Source organism: Zootoca vivipara, chromosome 9 (genome assembly GCF_965207765.1).
Source record: "Zootoca vivipara chromosome 9, rZooViv2.hap1.1, whole genome shotgun sequence".
In the NCBI taxonomy this organism is placed as follows: Eukaryota; Metazoa; Chordata; class Lepidosauria; order Squamata; family Lacertidae; genus Zootoca; species Zootoca vivipara.
Genome location: NC_142592.1, coordinates 16,273,454 through 16,292,451, shown reverse-complemented (window position 1 = coordinate 16,292,451; position 18,998 = coordinate 16,273,454). Strand labels below are relative to the sequence as shown.

The following is an 18,998-nucleotide window of genomic DNA, read 5'->3' as shown; positions in this document are numbered from 1 at the left end:
GGTTAAGTACCAGCCTGTTGACTAATTTGCATTAGGGACATTACCTTCATTGAGCAAAACTAGGAATAGGCAAAATGTGAAAGTCTTGCAGCCTTTACGATATACAAATAAAAGAGGGCTTGTTCCTTTCCAACTTGGAGAGATGAAGCAACAGGGAAGGAGGGAATGCTTAAAAAATTAACCTTCTGCCAGCATCTGCTTAGAAAGCCCACAGGATGAAAAGTGGCTTGGAAATAAACATCGCTTTGCTCTCACTCGCTCTCTCTCAAAAAAAGTCATCCAGGTTTTGTTAGTTGAGCTTTCAGGAGCCATTAGAATGGATGGCTTACTTCTTTGTTCCACCAAGGTTGTATTTACTAAAAGATCTATGTGACAAGTGTGGCTTCGGCATTCTGTATTGCCAGGTGTAAATACCGTAGGAGCTTGGAGGGAGAATGTATTTTGAATAGTTTCTGGGTGTTTTTAAAGGGTTATTATTGTGCACAGCCGGGGTGGGGGGATCCAGTTTTCTGTTTAAATGCAGATCTAAAAGACAGAGATATGATTTAATGGGTTAGAAGACAGCCCTTATTTGTTTTATTCTAGACACCTTGGGGAAATAAACCTAAATACTTTTGTAAGCCAGAAAAGATTGAGAAGTAGACCTGCTCCCCATTCCTTGTGATAAGCTTGGGCCATTTGACTACAGGTAGTCAAATAGGGACACAGGTGGCGCTGTGGTCTAAACCACTGAGCCTAGGGCTTGCCAATCGGAAGGTCGGCAGTTCGAATCCCCACGACACTCTGAGTTCCCGTTGCTCAGTCCCAGCTCCTGCCAAGCTAGCAGTTCGAAAGCACATCAAAGTGTAAGTAGATAACTAGGTACCGTTCCGGCGGGAAGGTAAATGGCATTTCCGTGCGCTGCTCTGGCTTTGCCATACTTGCCACCTGGCTTAGTCATACTTGCCATCTGACCCGGAAAAACTGTCTGCGGGCAAACGTCGGCTTCCTCGGCCAGTAAAAGCGAGATGAGCGCTGCAACCCCAGAGTTGTTCATGACTGAACCTAACTGTCAGGGGTCCTTTACCTTTATCTTTTTTAGTTAAATAGGAGCTCCCCCCAAGTGGGAAGAAGCAGCCACGATAAATTCCATGCCTTGTGATATTATCAGCATATTGCGGTATTTAGTAGGGCTGCCATATGTCTGAGATTTCCCAGAGGTTACTAGGATTTCAAAGGCGGAAGTGACATCTGGGGGGGAATTTCCAGAAGGCAGTGGTTTTACTTTTTGAAAAATGGCAACCCTATATTTAGCAGCTGAAATATCACCATGTTGAAAAGCAGTTACAGTATCGCCCAGCCCTATTGGTGACCAACAGCTGTAGCTATTATCCTGTTCAGTATCAGAGGAATCACAACCAATTCAGACATATAGAAGACAACAACTATTGAATACTACTACAACCTTGTTTCTGATACTCCCCCCCCCCACTTTTAGGAAACTGCCAGCCCCAATCACTCTTTGGATTATGTAAACACAGTAAAGGTTCTTCTGCCTGTTCAGGAAAGGAGAAAGATTAGCTGGTCTTCCACTCGTCCGGACTTTGTACCTCACCCATAATGCTTTTGTGAAGATTTCGCATCCACATCAGGATGAAGAAATGGGCACTAGGGCCTAAATGTTTGATGTGCTTGCCCTCCCACCCTCCCTGCCCCCTTCAGGCCTGTGGGGAACACATTGAGAAAGCAGGAATTCCTTGCACATGGGCCAGCAAGATAGGTGACATGTAAGGACAGCAGGAAAATTCCTTCATTTAGACGAAATAATGCATATTCAGTAGGCATACCATAACACAATTCCTCATAGGGTAATAAAGGAGAAGAAAGGGCCTATTTACATTTGAAAGCAATGAGCTAGACAATGAACTTACGTTTGCTAAAAGTAAAAAAATAAATAAACTGAGTAATTAGAGGAAAGTTTTGCTAGCAAGGGCAGATCAGAACCTTAATGAGGTAGTTATTGCTAACTAAACAGAAGTGTTGCAGCCATAATATATCCCATACAAGTAGAGCGAGTAATTAATTTCTTCAGCCATGATGTTTTATTTAAGGCATGTCTCCAAAAAAGAAAAGAAAAAAAAGGATATAGATATTACCCCTCACCCCTCAGCAAAACTACAGACTACTTTTAGCTGTTAAGCAGTCTCTTTACTGCTCAGGTAGATCGTAAGGCAGCCTTCAAGAGGGAACACGATAAGAACAATTGTTCCGACAGCATTACAACTATTTCTTTAGAGAATACAAGCTTGTAAAAATCCTGATTTCCCAGTTTGCCCTTTCAGTGTGTCACCGTAGTGGAAAATGCAAATTGAACAGAGCCCTCGTACCCCCTCTCTCCTCCCATCCCCCAATATCAAACAAGATTACTGTCAAGAGGTCCTCAGTCACCAGAGCAGGCCATTTTGACAGCATAAATTTGCTCTCCATTGGTTTTCATCAAGCAATCATGAACACTGATTACATAAATTTAGCACTTTGCCGCTCATTATTTCTTTATGGGATTTCAGCCATGGACACATTGTCCTGTTTTTGCAGTTTCTCCACTCAACATACTGCTCTGCTCAAGTTTACATAAAAATTAGTTCATGATTTGACAGGGTTCAGCTTCTTGAAGATTCAGTGTTGCTCACTGCAACAGAGTGCTCTCAGACACATTTCAGTCGCAAGTATGCAAATAACTACTGTGACTTTTTAAAAAATAATAATAATTGTGGTCTGGGAAGTGGGGTGGATTGCATTGGCTGGAAAATAAAGCAGCATGTTGTTTAGGCATTTACTCAAACTGGACAGGGTAGCGATTTGGAGTCTGGACCCAAGGGCAATGCAGAAGAACAGTCAAGACCAAGAAGAACGACCAGAAAGGCAAGCACAGTAGAGCTCAGGCTAAGCTTCTTGATCAAGCAAAGCTCAGCTAATGTCAGGAGCTGGAGTCAGGCATTGGTCAGCAATAAAAACACACACACAGTGTTCGTGAAGTGAACACTTTATTTAAAAAAGACCAAAACAGTGCAGGCCTAGTGATTGCAGCAACTCTTCCCAGTTGGTCTTGCCCCAATGAGGCCGTTGCAGGGACTGAGGGTTCCTGCCTTCCCACAGCTGCCTAAGCCCCCTCCTCTCCAGGGTTTTTTCCGAGCACGCAACCAAACTCTCCTCGGCACTTTTCTTTTCCCTGGCTTCTTCAGCAGCCTGCCTCATCTCTGCCTCTTGGCCTGCCTCCTCTGCAGCCTCCACTTCTGCCTCTGATTTTGGACTGCTCTCTGCCACAGTCTCTTCCTGCTCACTAAACCCTGTTGCCCTTTCAGCTTGTCCTCCACCCAGTCTTCTCCCTCATCACCATCCCACCACCAATCCCCTGGCTCTGAGCCTTCTTCCCTTGCGGGATCCCTAACTGCTGCCTCCCACCACCCTTCTGCATCCAGCCAGTCCATGACATCTAAAATAGGAAAGGATCATTTTTAATACTCCTTCCTGAACAGGAAGAACCAATGGACACTCTGGGTGGGTGAAGTCAGGCCAGTCTTGGTGGTTCTTCCATGAGTCTACAGTTACTCAGTTTTACCACGAAGGGCAGTAATCAGCAGCTCCTGAAAAAGTGCAGAGGTCTCCTGTTTTTAGATCTTGCATTATGAATGTGGAGACAATCATATACTTGCTTTGGTTAATGATACACATGCCTTAATTTTAAGAATTAAAATTTTAAGGAATTTTAAGGAAAAACCATATTCCACAAAAGCTGCTGCTTGCCTTCTATCACTGTGCCATACAGAGTGTGCTCACGTACGGTTTATGTGTGTGGTACGGAAGCTGTACTTCTCAGGACAGAGCAGGGCTGTGTAGAATTATTAAAACAGCAGAGAGCATTATTGGCTGCTCACTCTCCACCTTAGAACAAATCTATACCACCAGGTGCCATAGAAAAGCACTAGACATATCAAGAGATCCAACGCACCCTGGTCACCATTTCTTTCAGCTCCTGCCATTGGGACAGAGATATAGAACTATGCAGGCAAGAATGAGCCGTCTCAGGAACAGTTTCTTCTCTAGAGCGATTTTGGCCTTAAATGGAAAGCCTGGACTTTGAAGTCATCTTATTTTACTTCTTATTTGTATTATATTTACTGTTTTTAATTAGGTTTTGTAATTTTGGATTATGCGGAATGCTTTATCTGAGTGGATGTAGCAACCGAGTAATTTCATTGTCCCCGCAAGGGGACAATGACAATAAAGATATCTTAACTACTCAGAAAAGCCAGCCTCTTCAAAAGCTATTCATAATAATAAAATTTAGATTTTTATCCTATACTTCCTCCAAGGAGCTCAGGGTGGTGAACAGACTTACCTTTAACCCTCATAACAACCCCTTGATGTGAGCTGGGCTAAGAACGCAACTGCCTCACCATGTGAGCTTCAAATCTAAGCAAATATTTGGTCTAACACTAACCCTGAAACCACATTGCTTCTAAAGTTATCACATACAGCAGTACAGGGCCCAGACATTAGTGTCCTTGCAGCAGACGTATATATATACCCAACTTTGTACTCATACAGTTCTACCCCTCCTATCCACCCCCCCCGCCCCGCTTTCATTGAAAGTATGCCTGGTTCCCTACAGTAAATACTCTGAACAAAGCTTCAAAAGGCTCTACAGCATTCTGTTGTCAGTTTCCTGGTTTGCCATCAAAACCCAAAAGGGAAGAGCTAAGCCTCAAGCTGGTGCTTGGGAGAAAAGCATTTCTTCTGGCACACAGGAAACCAGAGAGTACCGTAACCAGTGCATTTTGATTGGCACACTAGGGTTTTCATTCTTCCAGAATACAATCCGTCCCCTCTTGATACTGGCTCAAGGCTTGCCTCTCTTCTCTTGGATTCTACTTCTGGAATGATCTCTTCCTCTCTCTTTTGTTGTCAGTATGATTTCAGACTCGATTCTTCTACTCCCCCCCCCCCCATCGATTCTGACTAGATGTTGTTTGGAATAGCCAGGACCAATGGCATTACCAATGGCACAGTACTGCTCTCTTTCAAGTGAGCTATTGCATAACTAAATGATCGCTGCAGGCACAGCCTCTCTTCTGCTGATAATTAGCCTTGTGATCAAGGTCTACTTTGTACTGTACTGGGAGCATCACCAAAATTGTGCTGCAGGTCTGCTCTGTAGAATTGTCTCAAAGTGAATAGCCACCAGAATTAGGAAGCATATTCTCCAGACATTCAGTTGGTCTGTTTGTTCATTGATTCTACAGCTTGCCAAAATAGTCCATGTCTCAGTGCTGGGCACATATCACAAAAGGACTGTAATAAAATGTTCCCATTGGGGAAATGCTCCTTTATATCACCACAACAAAAGCTTGAGACTTGAAGTCTATTCAGAATTCTGCAGAAGACTTTTTTAGCTCTTCATATGCCATTTCTAGTGTGGTATCATCTGTAATATGGGCTGAAAGCAGGAGGGAATTTACCTCCCCACCCTCAGCGGTCTATAATTAGGATTGCAAGCCTTTTGGCTTCCACCTCATGGTAATAAGAGATGTGTTTGAAAATGTTAAAGCAAGAATGGGAAAAGATCCAGGGAAAGGCAGAAAAATTAAATAGAAGCCAGAATTAAATCGGATTTCCTATTTCCAATGTCCTAGATCAATGTTCTTCAATACCCAATTTCTGAATTATCATCTCTGGCAAATATTTTAGATGCTGTAAAATAAGCACTACTGTAGTTAGGGCCCTCTATTATACTCCTAAAAACATGAAAAGCCCCACATAAAATATATTAGTTAAAAATAAAATATATTGGTATATATAAAATAAAACCTATTAGTGTATATAAAATATATACTCTAGCTAATAATGCGTCATATCTGCTGGGGTCTTCAGTAGTACTGAAAAAGCTGCCTAACCCAGCTGAAAAATGCTTATTAATCTTTGTAATCTCTTGTGATGATTCTATGGTGCCCATCAAGGGATATCTCTGTTTGTGCATTACACATATATGACCTGCGATGAATTAATGTGATGAATATACTTTAATTATTCCATCGATTGATTGAGTCAATTATTCTGTTATATGTAGGATATGATGAACTATGTTCAGGAAACAATTTGCCACACAAAAAATGACATATTCTATTTATATTTATATAAATATAAATTATTTAGCTCATGCACTAAATTTATGCTGGTAGGATCAATGACACAATGACTAAATTTATGCTGGTAGGATCAATGACACAAGTGGAGGTTTCCAGAATGAAGATGTTCCACTCTTCTCCAAAGGGTGTTTACTTGAGATAGTTAAGAAGTATGCAGAAGACAGGATGAAGTAGCTTAACCCTCAGGTGGATCAACTTTGGTGCAAAGCGATGAATGTGGTAAGGTACTGTCAGAGGGTTGTCGTGGCTACTCTAGAGTAACTCCGCCTGAGTCCAGTTTGCCTTCAAAGACATTTATTGTGCTATTTATTTACAGTGTAGAGACAGCTTAAAACATGACCTCTCATCCCGAATCAGAATCCGGCAATGGCGTATGTCTGTTCCTATGCCAGCAAAGTAGCCTGGCCACCCCAAAACGCCGCCCCCTTGACCTGCGTTGCGGCGCTCTCCTTACTTCTTGCGCCAGAAGGAGTGATGCCCTTTCAGCTTCCTCCCTAAGCGGTTGGTGCCCTGGCTCTGCAACATCCCTGAGCATCTGCTTGCATCCCTCCACCCCCAAGCTTTCCCATTGTTCCTCCCTCTGATTTCTCTCCTCCTCTGAGTCTCTCCCTCCCCCTCTGGCTGCTTCAGAACCACTGGTGCTCTCTGTACTTGACGAGGTGGACGTCAGGATGATGGGGGCTGGCTCCCTGTAGGGAGTCACCCTTACAGGTACTGATGATGAAGTTTCTATTAGGCACCAGACTTGGAAGGGCTGGACCATATGGAAACGAGGAGGTACTGCTGCTTGGATAAGTAGATAATCAGCAGATTCCAGCCTACCAGTTACTGAAAGCTTAAAAAGCTGGTGGCATCTCAAATTCAGATTTTGAGAGTAGGGATGTCAGAGAATTCCAATGAAAACAAGAAGCAGGAGTGGGAATTGTCTGTGTTCTCTTATTCATCTCAGGTCCAGAACAGTAATTCAATCAGGTGAACACGATTGGTAGCCTATTCTCTACTGCAGTATCACCATAGTGGACAGTGAGACGCATAACTTAATTGCTGACAGAAGGCAAACTGCAGCAGAACAGAAACGTTGCTGCATTTGACAAACCTAGAGCGGATTAGAAAATGATGCCTTCTTACATCCCTAGCTGAGAAGAATGTGTCAAAAGGTGACTCAAGACTTGTGCTGGGGGGGGGGCAGTAGATCAGCAGCAAGTCGCCATCAGTCGGGGAGAAGGGATAACATTTTCTGGTTGTTTGGAAAATGTTATGTGAAACCTCTGTCAACTCCAATCCCTAGGAGGCACTGAGCAGAATTAAGAAATTGTATCCACACAATTAAGTAACCTTGAGCTCAAACACTTACAAACACTACTATAAAATTGGGGGTGGGGATTTTTACACACATGCCTCTGCTCCCACCCATTTTAGGCACTGCACCAGGAACAACCACGTTCAACTTACCTCATAGTAACTTCGAACTGCGTTACAAAATGCTTCATCAGCCACAATTTGTGTCTCTCCATTTAGGAAGGCCTGAAAGCGCTCCTTCACAATCTGTAGCTGTTGCTTGTTCAGCTGGAGAGAAAGCAAAAATTCAGTCAGCAAAGCTACACCTTTTGCTTCGTTCCAACATTTAAAAACTCTTAGTTGTCCCACACATCAATTTCCTCCTTTAACTCAGTATGCCGTTACTTTCAATAACTTCTAACAATCACACCTGGATAGATATGAGGGCTGCCAAACATCTGGAATTTCCCGGACATTGCTGGAATTCGGCAGCCATTTTGAATGTCTGGGGAATTTAAATGGCAGCCCATTGCGGGAGTAGGTTTTTTTGCCGGAATAATAATAATAATAAAATGTTTAAAAACTGTTTTGGGATATTTTGTGGAGAGAGAAAATGCTCAACAAATTTAATCAAAAATCCCACAATAAATAAAAAGCTCAACTTTTGTGTCCACATTTTCACTTCCCGAAATATGGCAACTCTAAGATAAGATAGATAGCGCAATTTTGTTTATTCTACAAAATCTATGTAATTGGTTTTACAGAACAGCTTTAATTTCATGTTAAGATAACCTACAGTCACAGAATAATTTCCTACTTCTTTTACTATTACCTTGGTTAAAATGGACTCAGCCCCTATTCTTAAAATCTGGGAAAAAACTGCACAGTGGTGTGAACACAAAGAGATGGAGAGAAGGATGTGCATGTTGCTGCACTCTCACCCCCAACACAAACACACACTTCACTGTACAAACTTTAAGTAGCAGAAATGAGCTTAGGTGCATGATGGGAGAGATGTTATGGACACTATAGGACATATTACAAAAGTACTACGAAAATCAGGAAATTTAAATATACTTTTTCACCCACTACTGTGAACCATTTCCCCGCCCAGAATCCCTAACTGAGATAAAAACATGTCCCAGTTTTGCCTGAAGATTTTTCTTAGCTGAACTGCAGGTAGCTTAACTGCTCTGTCTAAACAATGCAGAAAGAGAAACCATGTAACAAAGGCACACCCCAAAACAAGTTTTTGTCCCCCCCCCCTTCCACAAAACCCAAACAAGGATGAAAACCTTAAGACTTGTAGCACTAAAGGCGAACAATTACACGCCACTTTTGTACATCAAAACCCACCATAAATAATAGGAGTCTTGTGTCCTAGCAGTTGCGGGCCCAGGCAACATGCTCCTCAGTCCCCAACCCCGCAGGAATTCAAAGACAACTGAGACTGGTTTTTTGGATGAAAACAGGCTACATCTCCATTGAATACAGATGAAAGAGCTTTGGCTTGGGCAATTAAATACTGCCAGTCCACCTGCCATAAGTGATATTCTGGTCAATCTGCACAGGGGTTTCAAATAGGGCAACCCCTGCAAGGACTGCTGTCTGGAGGAGTGCCATCAGCTCTGGGTTCCTGCTTGGGCATGAAGACATGGCCACTCTCCCCCCCCCCCGAATACCCAGCGTTTGGAGGGGCAGACAGAGACTACAACCTCCCCTCCATCCCAGACTGAGGTTGCCCCAATGCCAAACCAAGTTGTGACGATTGAGATAGGCAAAACCACCAGGGTGGATCCAATTTGCCCGGTGGGCAGATTCTTACCCGGCCCCAGAACACGGCGACCACCTTAGCCCCAGCAAGGTCATAAAACAATCACTTGAACTGAGGGAAGGTGGGTGGGGAACCCGACAAGGCAAAGAACTGGTAAGGGCTCCAAGTAAGGGCTGTTTAAATGGTCAGGTCGTAGACCTGAGAGAAGGTTCCCTGCTCCGTCAGCTCCACCCCATGGCCCAGTCTGTATCTGAGCCTGCACTCCCATTTGCCAATCCCGGGTGCAGGCTAGGATCCGGCTCCTGATAGGCGGCACGGGCATTTAGTTTGTGTGGCTTTAAAACTGATATGGGAGGGTAGGGTTAATAATAATGATAATAATAATAATAATAATAATAATAATAATAATAATAATAATAATAATGTATTACAGTGTTTCCCTGGAAATAAGACACTGTCTTATATTTATTTGTGTGTTTTTTTTAAAAAAATTTTATTGGTTTTATATATAAACAAATAAACACATAAAACTTTAACCATAAGCAACATATCGAACATCCTACACGAAATGAAAAATAAAAAATAGAAATAAAACAAAATAAAATTTCTAACCTTATACTTTTCATATCATTTTTAGGGGACTTCCTTGGAATCCCCCCCCCCTGCATTTCCTTACCAATTTTCTTCAGCAAATTCTATATCCTAAAATTAAATCATTCCGGTTTAAATTAAACTTCACACATTTACTAACATATTTCAAACCTCTGCATTTTCTATACACTTGAAAATATATTCTCCCTTCACTAGAGACCTTCTATGGAAACTAACCATCGACTACTGGCTAACTCTCTGGCATAGATTACCAAGCCACTATCTTGTCCAGTGTCTCTGGTGTGACGAATTTACAAGCAAAAAGACTTATCAACGTAATTCCACGTTGGGTGTGTGTGTGGGGGGGTCTGTTCACCTCGGAACATAGGCATTACTCCAATACACCATATTCCAACATATCTATCCTCCCTTTCCACCGCTTCCCACCAATTTGCGTTTATTAAAGCGAGGTTTAATGTGTTTCCCTCCAAGGTTTTGAGACATAGATTCTCCAAGGATCTAGTTTCTGCTTTATGCGCTTGCGACAATAAGTCAACGGAATCCCTCCATCATATAATTGATACATGGCCATTTCACAGAGATGCTCGGGCAAACCTACTAAGACCAATAATTCAGAAATTGGTTGGTTCACCAGTAGAGTCACACCTTGCCCTAATCTTGCAAGACAATGATCCCCATACAACCTTGCAGGTGGCAAGGTTTTTAAACTCTGTTCTGTCCCCAAAAATGCAAATTGGTCAATTACACGACTATTAAAGGCTTCTGTTATCCTTCCAACTGTTGCGATAATATTCCTGTGTTTACGGTTATTTTTGATGGCCGTGGTACGGTCTTCTGCTGTTGCATTCCTTGTGAATGTTGTGCTTTTATGCTTAATGCTCTGTGCTTTTATGCTTTATGTTTTTATGTTTATATGGGCTTATAGGCACAATAAACTTCGAAATGAAAATATTTCTACCCCGCCCATCTGTCTGGGTGGCTCCCAACAGAATATTAAAAACACAATTAAACATCAAACATTAAGAACTTCCCTAAACAGGGCTGCCTTCAGATGTCTTCTAAAAGTCAGATAGTTGTTTATTTCCTTGACATCTGATGGGAGGGTGTTCCACAGGGTGGGCGCCACTACCAAGAAGGCCCTCTGCCTGGTTCCCTGTAACCTCACTTCTCGCAGGGAGGGAACCGCCAGAAGGCCCTCGGAGCTGGACCTCAGCGTCCAGGCTGAACAATGGGGGTGGAGGCGTGCCTTCAGGTATACTTCAGGTATTGTTTTGTTGTTCTGTTTTACTTATTTACTTCTTTTTGTCTTGTGTTTTATTCTGTGAGCTGCCCTGAGATCTTATGATGAAAGGCGGTATATAAATCTAATAAATAAAATAAATAAATATTGGAAACCTGTGGCCCTCCTGAGCTTCATAGAGTCGTAGAAGTGCAGAGTTGGAAGGGACCACCAGGGTCATCTAGCCCAGGCATCCCCAAACTGCGGCCCTCCAGATGTTTTGGCCTACAACTCCCATGATCCCTAGCTAACAGGACCAGTGGTCAGGGATGATGGGGATTGTAGTCCAAAACATCTGGAGGGCCGAAGGCTGGGGATGCCTGATCTAGCCCAACCCCCTGCAATGCAGGAATCTTTTGTTGGGTTCCAAACACCCATCAGCTCTAGCGAGCACGGCCAAGTTAACAACATCTGGAAGAACACAGGTTCTCCATCCCTGCTTTAAAACATTCCCTCTGTATACATTTCAAGCATCCTGAACTGGAACGTCCAACACACTAGCCTCTATGGGGGCATCAAGCTTTCTAGCCACCTGACAAATATGGTACAGTGGTACCTCGGGTTAAGTACAGTGGTACCTCTTCTTACGAGTTTAATGCGTTCCGAACACACATTCGTAAGTCGAAATAATTTGTAAGTCGAATCCCATAGGAATGCATTGGGAGAAAAAATTCATAAGTCGAAGCAACCCTATCTAAAAATTTGCATCCAAGATGGCAGATGGAGCTCCGTTCGTAAGTAGAAACATTCGTAAGTAGAGTTATTCGTAAGTAGAGGTACCACTGTACTTAATTGGTTCCGGAAGTCCGTACTTATCCTGAAGCGTACTTAACCTGAAGCGAACTTTCCCATTGAAAGTAATGGAAAGTGGATTAATCCATTCCAGACGGGTCCGCGGAGTACTTAACTTGAAAGTACTCAACCTGAAGCGTACTTAACCCGAGGTATGACTGTATATACTTTCGTCTTTGGCAGACGGTGTAATCTTGAAGCTGGTCATTAAAATGTTTCCCTGACACATGCTGCATCACAAATAAACCGCTGACAAACAAATGCTAAGCTTTCTGCCCATTTCCTGTAAAACACACACAGAGTTGTTTTATGAGACAGGCATAATATTTATTCCTCTTTGCTCAAATCAAAAGGCACTGTTTGCTAATGAAGGCACATTACAGTTTGCCATACTCATATTATGCTAAATGGGTTCACTGTTCTCCGAAATGCTTTGCAATTAGATACTGTTACCAGCTCTGTTTAACTAATACTTTAATCATTTGTAGCGTTGTGTTGCAAAGCAAATAAATAGATGTTTAGAACGTTGAGGTAATTTTAATCTGTTTTAGTATTTTAACTTTTGTATGTTTTAAGGGAGGGTTGTGATTCTTTCTTTGATTTTCTTGTTTTACCTTTTAGGGGTATTTTGCAATCAAGCAGTGAATAAATTATATGGAATATAAATAAATAGCTGGAGAGATATCACTGCCTTTGTCAATCTGTGTGATTCTGTTTTCTAAAAAAGCAATATTGTCTGAGTTAGTTTCTCCTATGGTTCTTCCAAAATATACAAATATGCCAGTAGATGGCATAACTCTTTTGTGACCGAAGCCCCCTTTTCTAGTAACAGCAAGCAAAAAAAACCCGCTAAGCCAGGTATTCCACTTCTCCTTACAGAAACAGGCAAGTAAAACCACACAAAAATAAAAACTGCCTCTGAGATTCTTAGTGCATACAAGTAGTTAAGAAGATTATGATTCACTACCCAAAACAGCAAATGCAAACTGATGAATATGCTGGGAATGATACTCGAACAACTGCTACTTCTGTCTGAACTTTTTAATCTCCATCACTTTTAATATCTGTTACAAGTGTATGCAGTTGGGCAAATGACCACGTGGTTATCTCCTGCTTCTAAAAATGAGTGCAGAATGATAAAAATGCAGCAATTACGATGGCACCACCACCATCCTCCAAAGAGAGGAGGGCAAAAGATGGCACAGATTGGCATAAAATTAACATTTCCCCATTTTTCTGTATGGACACAAATTCTGGAAAAAATTGCTGATACAGTGCGTCTCACCATAGAGGAGGCAACTGTACCTGCTCAGCCTGTTGGCCGGGTGTTTACTGTTGATGGGCAAATTTTCGAGGCCCCTGTTATCTATTCCTAGAGTCGTCACTACTTGAACTAGTTAGCCCTTCAAGTAGAGGACTCCTTCAAAGGGACTACTCTCTGAATAGAGAGTGGTCTTCTGTAAAGGAAGGCAGGTGACCACTATTGCAGCAATACCATGGCTGGCTTCGTCATATTCTATGGCTGCTGTTGCTTCACCCATAGTTACTGGGAGGTTCTGTTGCTATGGATTGAAGACCAATCCCTCCATACATCACTTCAGTATTTAAAGGACCCCTGGATGGTTAACTCCAGTCGAATTCGACTATGGGGTGTGCCATTTATCTCCTATTTCAAACCGAGGGAGCTGGTGTTTGTCCACAGAGGTAAACGGCGTTTCCATGTGCCTTAGAATCATAGAATCATAGAGTTGGAAGGGACCACAAGGGCCATCCAGTCCAACCCCCTGCCAAACAGGAAACACCATCAAAGCATTCCTGACATATGCCTGTCAACCCTCCGCTTAAAGACCTCCAAAGAAGGAGACTCCACCACACTCCTTGGTAGCAAATTCCACTGCCAAACAGCTCTTACTGTCAGGAAGTTTTTCCTAATGTTTAGGTGGAATCTTCTTTCTTGAAGTTTGAATCCATTGCTCCGTGTCCGCTTCTCTGGAGCAGCAGAAAACAATCTTTCTCCCTCCTCCATATGACATCCTTTCATATATTTGAACATGGCTATCATATCACCCCTTAACCTTCTATTCTCCAGGCTAAACATACCCAGCTCCCTAAGCCGTTCCTCATAAGGCATCGTTTCCAGGCCTTTGACCATTTTGGTTGCCCTCTTCTGGACACGTTCCAGCTTGTCAGTATCCTTCTTGAACTGTGGTGTCCAGAACTGGACACAGTACTCCAGGTGAGGCCTGACCAGAGCAGAATACAGTGGTACTATTACTTCCCTAGATCTAGATGCTATACTCCTATTGATGCAGCCCAGAATTGCATTGGCTTTTTTTAGCTGCTGCATCACACTGCTGACTCATGTCAAGTTTGTGGTCTACCAAGACTCCTAGATCCTTTTCACATGTACTGCTCTCAAGCCAGGTGTCTTCCGTCACAGTGTTCTGTCGCACCAGAAGTGGTTTAGTCATTTTCACAATACTTCCTAATGATGTATTTGGGCGATGAAATGGTTCGTTGGTTACTATATCCTCAAAGACCAAAGCAACATATTTATTGGTATATGAACCAACTTTTTAAAAGAGGTCCATAAAAATATTTCCCACCTCTCTTAGGCCCAATTTCAGGCTGCTTCTTCTTTTTAAAGAAGACCATTTGCTTTTAAGCCTTCTGCATCCTCTGTTGTTTTGCTGTTAAGCCTCTGAAGCTATCTACTGTGTGTTATTTTAGATTATCCATTTGTGCTTCATGTATAATTTCTTTAAAAGATGAAAAAGCCTAGAATAACGTTCAATTTACACCTTCTAATCAAGATCAGTCACAAAAAGCACAAACAAACATGCCGTCCTCCTCACCACACAAACAAAGAACCATAACTTCAGAGGTAACTGACACACACCAGTTCTTCAGACAGTATTTTTCTTCTCCTCAAAGCCCTCACAAAAGCTACAGATATTTAACTTATTTCTAAATGCGGAAATCCTACTTCAGACAGAAGTCTAACTTAAATACCTTTGTGGCTTACAAAGGACAAAACAAAAATTCTGTAGCACAATAAAAGACTAACAGATTTGTTACGTCATAAGCTTATGTCGACCAGAAAAACACACAAAGAATGAGAGAAAAGCAATTCTAGTAAAGAGACTTTAGAGCTCAGTAGAGTATCTTACTCACTCAGTCACCTGTCTTGGAATGCTAATGCCACCTTACGAAGAGGTTGACTTGGGAAAGTCTTACCAACTAATAAGGTTCCCATCCTTGGCCCCATATTAAAACCCTTTGCAGGATATAGTTTCCATTTCTTGAATGGACAGCTCAGTGGCAGAAAACCTTTCCAATTAGTTACGTGATCTGCATTGAGCACCTTCCCATTTCACCCAAGCACAGGTGTGGCTATAAAAGCTTAGTGTGGTTTCTGCAAGCACAACTTGTTTCATATAAAACTTGTGTTTAATCTTCTTAAAAAGTTAGTAAAGGAAGAAAAATAAAATGCTGGCCTAACATAAGGATACCAGGAAACACAGTTACTCAGGCAGGACTATCAAGGGGTCTTCCTTAGCAAGATATATGGTGCAGGTAGGGAGCTAAGGTAGCAATAACTTCTTTTATGGGTTTGATTTTCTCATTTCGCATCTACTAAATACGATACATACTGTAAGTTCATCACTGGCTGAAGAAAAAAGTTCTAGATCCCCCCCAAATGTGCATCTGCTCTTGCTGAGTTGTCAGAGAGTCCCCCCAAATGTGATTTTTATTATGCATTCATCATGATTTGTGCTCCTGAGAAGTTATTATGTAATCACACTTTCAATATTATTTGCCCCTAGAAAGGTTTTGGGGCCGTCCTACTGCTTCATTTGCAATGAGTGCATTTTAAAGCTAAGTTAAGAGCTTTGAGAACTTAAAGAAGAAAAGTTACTTGATGCAGGGACAGTCTACTTTTATATTGGCCTATTCCGACCTCTTTTCCTTAATGGCGGCTGCTCCTGCTCAGGCTGCACAGACAAAGCTTTTTGTTTCCTGAAATTCGTTCCGATTTGCAGTTAAACTATAACTAATAGAATTCTACAGGATGTGGTATGAGTGTATGAAAACAGTCAAGATCCAAGGATCCCCAGGCATGCGCCTCCAGATGGTGGAGATGTCAGGCATCATCTTAGCGCCCAAGCATTTTACTTGGTCGCAAGTGGCTGATAGGCAGGGGAAAAATGCAGCTGGCTAATTTCAAACCCTGCTTTTTGCCACAGCAGTCGCAAAAAAAAGCAACTTAAAGCAACAGCAGGAACTCAGGGGAGCTGGTGCCCAGGTGGCAGAATGCCTTGCTGGTCCTACCTGGCATGTCCAGGATTCAGATGAGATCTACCTTAAGTGAATTTCTGCTAGAAAAGGAAGGTAATGGTTTTAATCATTAAATACTTTGTGCTAGCAGACTAAAATGTGTGCTTGGTCCCAGCTCCTGCCAACCTAGCAGTTCGAAAGCACGTCAAAGTGCAAGTAGATAAATAGATACCACTGCGGCGGGAAGGTAAACGGCGTTTCCGTGCACTGCTCTGGTTCACCAGAAGCAGCTTTGTCATGCTGGCCACATGACCTGGAAGCTGTACGCCGGTTCCCTCCTCAGCCAATAATGCGAGATGAGCGCCGCAACCCCTGTGTGTGTGTGTGTGTGTGTGTGTGTGTGTGTGTGTGTGTGTATATATATATATATATATATATATATATATATATATATATATATATATGAAAATCATTTCCAGCATGGGGGTTTGCATCAGGCTGGTAGCTCCCCACCCGCACAAACCATAATCACCAGGTTCCATTTTAAAAAGTTTCTAGAGGCAAAATATGTTAGTATCTCTTACTCACGAGTAGGACCCTGGCAGAGACACATGCCCGACTGGCATATTCTCTCCCTCCTGGCCAATCGTTCGGGAGCTTCAAAAGCTTTCTTCAGCCCGAGCATCACAGCGACTGATGCCAACTGCTCTAGTTACCAGGAAATCACGGGTGGGCGTGGAGAGCACACTTACGGATCCGCAGAGTTTGCGCAGTTGCGTAACGGAACTCAGCAACTCAGCATTTTGGCTAATCTACTTTTATTCACATATAAACACACACGGAGCATTGCAACATGGCTCCCTCTCTCTAGCTACAGGCAGCAAAGAGAGTGAACAAAGGACAACAGTCCCACTTCAGTAAACACAGTAACACAAAAAACATCCTGTTTCCGTCACGTCCAACTCCTTGGAATGAAAACATACACCATCATGTGGTAGACAACAATCCCATGAATGCAAACACGGGGAATGAATCATCAACAAAATATACATTCACTATCCCTCTTGAAGAAGGGTTGTTGTTTTTTGTTAGCGACTAACCTGCTCCCCCTTACAGAATTTTATTCCTCCATTGCTCCCCACGCTCTCCCATGATTTCCTGGTAACTAGAGCAGTTGTTTATGATTGTTAATGGTATATAACCACAGTTTAATTTCTTCGTTTTGAAAACTGGTGCAAAAAAAACCCCCAGACCCTCCAGCCTTCAGGTGTTGCTTGGGGAAAAAAGACACACAGCTTGAATGTGAATTCATGTTCGCCTTTTTAGTCCACGATTTGTGTTGTTCAGAGTCCTCAATTCTACCAGCGCTACTGCCTTTAAACCTGCTATGCTATTACTCCTCCAATTCTCCCAACCCATTTCCTGTATCACTCCCTTGTGTAAATTGAAAGCAAAGCAGGTACACAACAACACACCATCCATTGCACAGCCAGGAACAGATCAGGCTTTATAGACTGAAAACATGTCATGCCCATTTCAAAAGAAGTTTGTTCCTCATCAACTTTTAGAACAACAGGAAAGAACTCTCTCCTTTACTGAAAGAACCAACTTTGAAAAGGCTACTTAGAAATAAAAAGAGCTGGTCAGAAAATATTTCATATTGAAAAACAGTTTGTGCATCCATTGCTATTGCCCTTAAATCTTAAGCCCCATAAGAAAATAAACAAAAAGGAAAGCATAGCAAGGAAATTCAGCTAAGAAATCTACATAAAATATTATTCTTATATACTATATGCAGAGTAACATATTTGGGGCAAAGGAAATCAGTTAAAAAGTTCCAGTTTCTACAAACCATCACTATTAATAGGAGAACTGCAATTTATGACAGTACTTTACACCTTAAGGGAACTGAATTTAAATAGCTGAGTCAGTTTGCCTTCTACATGTTGAATACTAAACAGGAAAGTGTTTCCAAAACAAAGCGAGCTAAATGTCTGCCAACTGAAACATGACTTTGCATCATGCAAATTTCAACACTAAAAGATGCTTCACTCGTGAACTGACCAAATGAACAAACATCATTCGAAGAAAAGGTTGTATTGGAACCTGAATTATCACACATAAAACAACTAAAACCCACTCAAACATTTTATGTTACTGATCTCATGATATCTAGAACAGGACAGTAATATACGCAATAGCTTTAATGAAAGTAACATTATCATATACTATTGGTATCGGGGAATTTTGTAGTTCAGTATCTTTCGTAGGTTATATATCTCAAAGGAGCCGGGGAGTGGTTAAGGATGAGTAGGTCACAAACCTATTATTGTAGGCTTGATAAACCTTTTCCAGTCCCAGGGCCACTTGCCAGTAGCAGGCAGGGCCAGAGGTGAAACACAACAAAGGAAGGAATACAAATTCTACCTTTGCACAATAGGCTCCTGCACACTCACAGACCTCTCTGCTTTGCAGGTAGGAAAGCAAGAGACCTTATCAGACTTCAGGGAGACATTTCAGCTAGGCAAAAACATTGGAGGCAGTGGCTAGAGAAGCAATGTGGCCTCGGAAGAGTCCTAAGAGCATAGGATAGCAAATCACACAAAAAAGATTGTGAGGTATCGTGTAGATCTTGTATTATCCTACCTACCAAGAGATCATTCATTCACAGAGTTTGGATCTTTACTGCATGCCGAATGGCACCATATGCCCTGAGGAGGAGGAGAAAAAAGAAACCAACAACATTCGAACGACGACTGTTCAGTTGATACAGAAAGCTCACCTACTTTGGGGAGAGAGA

The 18,998-nt window shown here is 42.1% G+C and overlaps 1 protein-coding gene across 9 annotated transcripts in view; it reads right to left on the bottom strand.

Annotated features, from left to right (window-relative positions):
* CADPS2 (calcium dependent secretion activator 2) overlaps nt 1-18,998 on the bottom strand; it is a 315,214-nt gene that overhangs the window by 241,842 nt on the left and 54,374 nt on the right. For all 9 annotated transcript variants that reach the window (XM_088652400.1, XM_035128678.3, XM_035128680.3 and 6 more), the window contains exon 2: nt 7,638-7,751. In XM_088652400.1, coding sequence (XP_088508526.1) covers nt 7,638-7,751 — 114 coding nt within the window. The remainder of the gene's footprint in view (nt 1-7,637; nt 7,752-18,998) is intronic.